Genomic DNA, 7,367 nt, shown 5'->3' with positions numbered 1-7,367 from the left:
CCTGAAAAACACTTATCACTCTCCAGTGTTCTGGAGAGTAAAATTAGCTGTTAAATTAATCTGCAGCTAATGAAATTGTAAAATAAACAAAAAAAAAAAAAACACTTATTTTTTTCTGAAATGGCAAACATGTTTGCAATTCCATTCCAGTATTTGTTGAATTCCAATACAAGCACACATTTGACTTGATGAGGTTGTGATTAGGGGATTACTTCAATATCTTGAGACTGAAAGGGGTCTCAAAAGTCATTCCACTTTGCTGAAAATAGCAAACAGGAGGAAAACATTAATGAACCCACTGACACTGTTTATGGCAAATTGTGCCTTTTTTTTTGTTTGTTTGTTTTTCAGAAGTTAGAAAACACATTTTGTCGATTGGTTTGGTTTTACCAAACCAATTTTGTTTGGTAAAACAAGATTGTTTTGGTTTAAATGTAAATAAATATTCTGCAAATACGTAAGCCCTGTTCTACAATAACAAACATGTGAAATGCATGCACTCCTGTTCTGAAATCCAACATCGGATCAGAAATTGTTTTCAGTAAAAAAAAAACAAAGCAAACAAAAAACATTTCATTAATTGCAAGTAGTATGGTAACTTAAAACAAAAGAAAATAACCTTTAATTATAATTTATTGATGGTAAACTGAAAATTAGTAATTCAGAAGTGCTTAAAATAATAAACTAAAATAAAAGAAATCACTCTGTAACAGTTTCATGTACTGTTAAACTGAAAATGTGTTTCATCAGCTAAATTCTTAGCCCTTTTCAGATACCAGCATTATTAATAACTCAGACAATTTGCTGTGAAAATAAAGCTAAAGGAGTAACATGATCACAGTTATCTTGTGCTTTGCTTATTGAGTTTTATTGAACTCTGCTCTTTAGAAGAAACCATCCATGTTCACGATAAAGGGGACTGAGTATGGTGAATGGTGAATTCCAAAGGTTACACTGGGAGCTTTTGGTTTTATAAAGTTTGTCTGTAGAGAAGAAAGAAAATGTATTAGGAAGCTTAGGATTTCAACTTTGTTTCTTGTACAAGAAATGTTGCTTACCTTCTCTGGATAGTATGCTCCTGGACCCGGTGTTTGTGCATTTCTGTCAGGAAGGAAATTGCGACCTTTCATTGTACAATGTGGCGGTTTTAGCCTGGAGTAATACGGGTCTGCAGGATTGTAGGCAGCAGGACCTGGAGTCTGAAAAGGGAAGCCACAGTTCAAGAAAACAACAGTAAATCTGGCATTTTGATCAGTTTCAGGGACTGTCCTTTTTTACCTTTCTAAGATCCTCGAAAAAGGATCCTTTTTGAGTACGGCCCATGAGTGTGAAGGAGGGAGATGAAGGGCTTGTTATTTCTTTTGTCCCAATTATACCGGGGAGTTTGTAGGAAGCTGGACCTAAAAGGGGAAGAGATAATTATCTGACTATAACATTGGAAAGATTATCTGAAACATTTAAGAGTAACAAACCCCACTACCCCCCAAAAAACCATGAAATATGTAAGAGGCAAATACTATTTTACAACACTGCTTAAAATGTAATTACTTTTTTCAGTACAGATACAGTGACGATGCAAATAGCAAATTCCGTTCTCACCTGGAGTTTGGGTTTTAGCAATATCTTTGTGTCTCGCAGAGAGAGTAAATGAAGGGGCGGATCTGAACAAACTCTTTTTTGCATTCTCTGGGTAGTACTGTGCTAAAATACCAAAGAAAATTAGAGAAAGAGAGTTAAAAAAAACTCTGTTAGCGTGAACAAAAATATGTTTCGCATGTACTTTTCAACAAGCGGTTGTTGTGTTTTGCGACAGCCCTAACTGACCAGGTCCAGGAGTACGGAACATTGCAAAAGGCTTTGGACGACCATGAATTGAATATGCCGGTGTTCCGTCTTTGCCAAATCTGGTTAAATTTGGGGGGATCATGTACTTGGGTCCAGGGGAACAGTCGGTGTTTGTCACTTTGGGACGAGCACTTATGGAGTAAGCTGGTGCTTTAGGTTTTGTTACGTCATGGTTATTTGCACCTTGAATTGAGACAAAAGAAAAGAAAATTTTAAAATCGTTTAACTCCTAAGGTATGAAATTTATAACTGCAGGCTATGTTAAATGTACATTGGACTCTCACCTGTTAGACCAGGTAGTACATATTTAGGACCAGGAGTCCCTAACTGTGCAGCTATGAGTCCTCTCGGCCTGTGAGGCCTCCAGGTCCCAACCCAAGGGTCATCTTTCACCATTGCTTTGAGGGACAGGAAAAAATTGACGTTACTTGAATAAATGAACCAAATAAATACATCTTAAAAATATATATTTTTTGATCTAATATGTAGAAATTAGTAGCAAAAATCTTTTGAAAATTAACGTTAAATAATAATTCCTTCTGTCAGCACTGCCTTTGTCATCACCAGCTTTTATGCACAATTTCAGTGACTGTACAGTAGTTCGATCCCCCCCCCCCCCCCTCACAAATAAAACAATAAAACAAAAAAATATTGCAGTGATTGAACATGATATTTAATCTTAAGATAATATTTAAAAAATTTAAGCTTGTCCAAATTAAATAGATATTAACAACCAACCGCAACAGTAGATTTTGAATGATAACAGTTCTGTTTAACATGATCAGTAACCACTTGACTTGGTGGAAAGATCTGAATTATACAGACACACCCACCCACACACAAATAATCGATCAAAAACACCAAACATTTTCTTTTCAGGAATGAATAACTTTACGAAAAAGATAATAAGAAATAGAAGTATATTTTGTGAGAAATTTTTTTTTTCTCAAATAGAAACAGTGACTTGCTCTGTAAACATCGGAGGTATGGTTTAGATTCTCTGAATCTAATGGGTTTTTTTTTTCGTATGTTTTTTTGCAATTAAAACCAGTGCTTCTGAAAGACATTTTAGATGTCTCATTCATTCACTTAAATTGTTCTGTTACTCTACCTAACTAACTGCTATTAAAGTTTACTTTGGTAGTTAAAGTAGAAGAAACAGATCTCTTTTCAAAATTGGACATTTTCTTGTTCATAAAGTAAAATAATAAAAATGGATAGAAAAATGATTTACCTTATACCGTTCCTGGTCCAGCTCCTTCTGTCCCCCTGAAGCTTACTGGAATTTTACTTAAAATTCCAGTAAGCTTCAATTTTGAAATTGTTGATGCTGTCCCCTTGACAACATTACCATGGTGATATTTTTAATCACAATAACTCAGTCAATAACAATCAATTGAAATCAAGTGACTCAAAATAAACGGGTTTTAGATCAAATTTTAAGTCTTCAACATTCACATCACTTTAGTAAGGATTAACTAACATGGTTTTTCAATTGGATCAATGCCTTATTTGTTTTCTACCACCCTCTTTGGGATGTAATACTGACCTTATCCTTGGCAGGACACTATCCTTCAAATCCCACATCATTAATGTCACTGGGTCTGCCAACTTCTACGTATGTAATATCAGCTGCCTTCACTCCTCCGCCACCCCCCAAACTGCTAGCATCCTTGTCCACAGTCTTGTTACTTCCTGTCTGGACTACTGCAACTCTCTCCTCTACAGCCTTCCTCAGAAATCCCTTTATAAGGTCCAAATGGTTCAGAACTCAACTGCCCATATCATAACCTGAACCCCCTCGTTTCATCAGTAATGTCCGGTTAAGCTAAATGACATGGCTTCCAGTACAGGTTCATATTCAATTCAAAATCCTTTTGTTAACATTTAAGGCCATTCACAACCTTGCCCCTCCATATCTGTCTGACCTTCTTCGTGTTCACATTCCCTACCCCTCACTTCGATCCTCTTCCTCAATCCACCTGTCCATCCTTTCTGCCTGTCTCACTATTATGGGTTATAAAGCAATCAGCTGCACTTCTCCTCACCTCTGGAACTCATTACCATCCCAACACAGAAATATTGTTCACTCTCTTGCTTCAAAACACAACTCAAAACACATTTGTTTAAAACTGCTTTCTAATGCCCTTTGCTCTTTGTAAGTGAGTTTATTATTTTATTGTTGTATTTTTTGAAATTGATTTAGTCTATTTTTACAGTGTCCTTGAGTGTTTAGAAAGGCACTTATAAATAAAATGTATTATTATTATTATTATTATTATTATTATTATTATTATTATTATTATTTTACAGCGCAATCACATGAGTTGTAGGTACTGTAAATACTTCTTTTGTAAGTGTCCAACTGAAGTGAAGTTTGTGTTGCTCCTTTAGTCATTTGGCCCTGAATGATGAGCCACCTTACACAGATCAAAAATCTAAATTGACTGAGATGATTGATTTTTTTTTTTCAGTTCATTGGTTTGAATCAAAACATTTTTCTGTGTTGTTCTTTTTTCTTTCTATCTACAGAGGTTTAAGTTTCTGAACAAAAGTTAGCACTGTCCAGTGTTTTCTGTTTATTGGTTTTGTAGCATTGCTGCTCACTGAACCCGTACCATGTCCTCGTTGCAAGCCAAGGCCATTGACCAACAAGCTTCTTTTACATGAGCTTATATTAAGGTGCTATTAATTTTGTTCTCCACTTTACACAATGTCTTTTGACATTTCAACAAGTTTACTTATATTAATAATTTGCATAATTAACTCTACATGAATGGGATTCTAAATAAAGTGAAACAAATCTTTAAAGGTTTTGTATCTCTTTCTCAAAACAGTAAGTGTTTTACTATATAAGTTATTGCTTGAGACAAAAAGGAGGTAAAAAAGCAGTGACTGTTTTTAGGAGCTTGTCCTTACCGATAATCCAAAATAACTCTAGTCCATAAACTTACAACAATGAGGCCATAGTCTTTCCTTGTGTAAACTCTTCAATTTCATAACCAGTTGAGCGTCCTCGTTGCAGTGATAACATCAAACAAATGTTTCCAGTAACTTACCAGGTAATTCTTGAGCGTTCTTCCTTGTACTACTTTGGCAGCGTGAAGTGGAAACTATTTCCTTACAGGAAGGCTGACTGTTGCAGATAAATAAAGAAAATAATTAGAAAGTTGTGCCACTGAGACATATAACTTCTGAATAGATAGTCATGTTACACACATTTTGCAACAGGTTGTTCAAATAATCTTGTAAATGATCTTCTCCTTTGTGATAAAGTAGGAATAGAGGGAGCAAAACTTTGACAGCCATTTCTTTCTCTGCCGCTAATGTTTTGGGGTTTGGGGCAAATTTCAGAGCAAATTACTACAAGAAAAAGTTACACCAGACTTCTGAAATCTCCCCACTTTTGCTTGATATAACCTCAGGGAGATGACTCTTAGCCTACCTACTACACTGACATCAGTCTAAAGAATGCTTTCCCCATTCCTTATTTTCAGCTGTAAAATGTTTAAGATGTTTCTTGCATGTACAACACATTTCAAAGCTCCCTTAAACCAATCTCAATGAGAGATGCATAAGAGTTTTGACTCACCATTTCGTATTCCTCAGCCAGTGTCTGGAGGATTCACTGGTAAGTTTTGGGGCATTTTCATGTTGCAGAACAACCAGGTTTTGATACACAGCAGATTTTATCATGGATTCCATGCTGATGTGCCGAGCAGGTCCTGCTGTTGCAAAGCACCCCAAACCAAAATGTTGCTAGTTGTGTGCTTCACAGTGTATTAGGCTATTTTCCTGGAATGCTAGATGTATTTTGTTTACGCCAAACATGCTCGGTTCAGCCGTCCAAAAAATTCAACATTATCCTGGAATTGCTGGTCTTTGTATATGTATCCAACTTTAATTTGGCCTTCATTTTTTTAGAGATCAATAATTTCCTCCTAACACACCTCTTATGAAAGTTAAACCTGTGCAATGCCAAAGTAACTTTTATTTATGTAGCAAATTTACAGACAATAAAATTGACTATAGTGTTTCACGTGATAGAAAAAACTTAAATAAAAATGTAAATAAAATGAAATATTACCAGTGAAATACAGAAAATGAAATGAAAAAGCAGCTTAATAAGCAGAAAACACAGAATGAAAGATCAGATCTAAATGAACGTGAAATAAAAAATAAAAATGCACATTTCTCAAGAGGGGCTTTGCAGCACAAACATCAAATGTCAGGCTCTTCCAGAGTCTAGGGGCTGCTACAGCACAAGCCTGATCCCCTCTATTCTTCAATGTGACACAAATGCACAAAAGCATCTGGATGAGCTCAGCGCTCTTTTCAGGATATATGACTTGAGCAGTTTCGCTAAATAAATTTTTGGTAGATCATCTAAATCTCTGACTTGTGTCAGTCAGCTGTGTCCTTTTCTGATTGTACAAACAATCACTTTCCTATCATTAGTAGCAAGAGTCTGCTGTAGGTCATAGTTCCTGTGATGTCATTTTAGATGCTTTAGAATATTTATTTTAGCATGTTGGTCTTCTTTTATGGTGAACTTGCATGGACAGCCACACCTGGGAATGTTGGCATCTATTTTGAATGTCCTACACTTGTAGACTAATTTCCTTATGAAGAAATGACCGATTTTAAATCTTTTTGAGACATTATCCCTAATAAATTGCTAAAGTCCTCTTCTAAAAGAATGCAGGTAGCTCTTTCAATCTTTCCATGGTGTTTACTCTCACTTATCTGTCAGGCTAACGCACAAATATTTTTCAAATGTATGAAAGGCAAAAGGAAAGATGTTCTCTTCATGTTCACCTGACATGAAATAGCTGTGTGATCTAAGCTATTTCAAGTGGAAATAAACACTAAGGTATCATTCCTCCATTAACAAAATGCCTTGGCTTCAGCTACTGCTTTCTGTTTCTATTCACTGACATTTTCAAATGAACACAAACTACTCTTATGTCCAAATATGTTTGAAAAAATATATAGGATTTCAGAGTGGGTAATATTTTCTTTTACATGTTTATATATTTATTTTAAGGAATGGGTTTGATATTAGTGAATTCAACTTCATTTCATTCAAAGTACACCTGATGTATGTATCATTATAATATTATCATAACATATATGGGGAAAAAAACACAGCTGCCAAAAGGAGAATAAGAGGTGTTTTTATTGTTGTTTTTTTAAGAAAAGATAAAAGGTGAATATGTGTTTTCTATAGATTATAGAAAATTTATACACGTTTGGCATGAACTGCGCTATTACACGACTGATTTTTTATGAAAAACCAATGCCTAATTCAAACAATCGTACTCTTCATATCTCGGTGATCTACTGCCCCCTGGTGGGAAGAATGCGGGCTCTCATTTACGTGCGAATTTCCAAACAAGGCTATCAAACAATGTTGAAACGTAACAATAATGTAATAATGAATAAATTCTGTTTATTTTAGGTGGTATTACAGTATACAATGTTATACAAACTCCCAAAGAAATCCTAATTTAACACTGAAA

General features: G+C 35.2%; 1 protein-coding gene across 1 annotated transcript; it reads right to left on the bottom strand.

The window, feature by feature from the left end:
• Positions 1-844: 844 nt before the first annotated feature.
• On the bottom strand, positions 845-3,189 carry LOC114152880 (outer dense fiber protein 3-like). The gene is made up of 7 exons (XM_028031008.1): positions 3,080-3,189; positions 2,130-2,243; positions 1,825-2,028; positions 1,600-1,701; positions 1,279-1,400; positions 1,059-1,199; positions 845-983 (listed from the first exon to the last, which is right to left on the bottom strand). Exons 2-7 carry the CDS (start codon positions 2,239-2,241, stop codon positions 885-887), a joined length of 780 nt encoding a protein of 259 aa, XP_027886809.1. The 5' UTR covers positions 2,242-2,243; positions 3,080-3,189; the 3' UTR covers positions 845-884.
• Positions 3,190-7,367: the final 4,178 nt, after the last annotated feature.

Source organism: Xiphophorus couchianus, chromosome 2 (genome assembly GCF_001444195.1).
Source record: "Xiphophorus couchianus chromosome 2, X_couchianus-1.0, whole genome shotgun sequence".
Classification (NCBI taxonomy): Eukaryota; Metazoa; Chordata; class Actinopteri; order Cyprinodontiformes; family Poeciliidae; genus Xiphophorus; species Xiphophorus couchianus.
Note: the sequence above shows the minus strand (reverse complement) of the source record. Positions and strands in the feature narration are given on the sequence as shown.

Coding starts and splice junctions, on each gene's coding strand:
- LOC114152880 (XM_028031008.1), bottom strand. CDS start 2,241: ATGGTGAAAGATGACCCTTGGGTTGGGACCTGGAGGCCTCACAGGCCG. Junction 1,702..1,824: donor GTTCCGTACTCCTGGACCTG/GTCAGTTAGGGC, acceptor TTGGTATTTTAG/CACAGTACTACCCAGAGAAT. Junction 1,401..1,599: donor TGCTAAAACCCAAACTCCAG/GTGAGAACGGAA, acceptor TTCCCCTTTTAG/GTCCAGCTTCCTACAAACTC.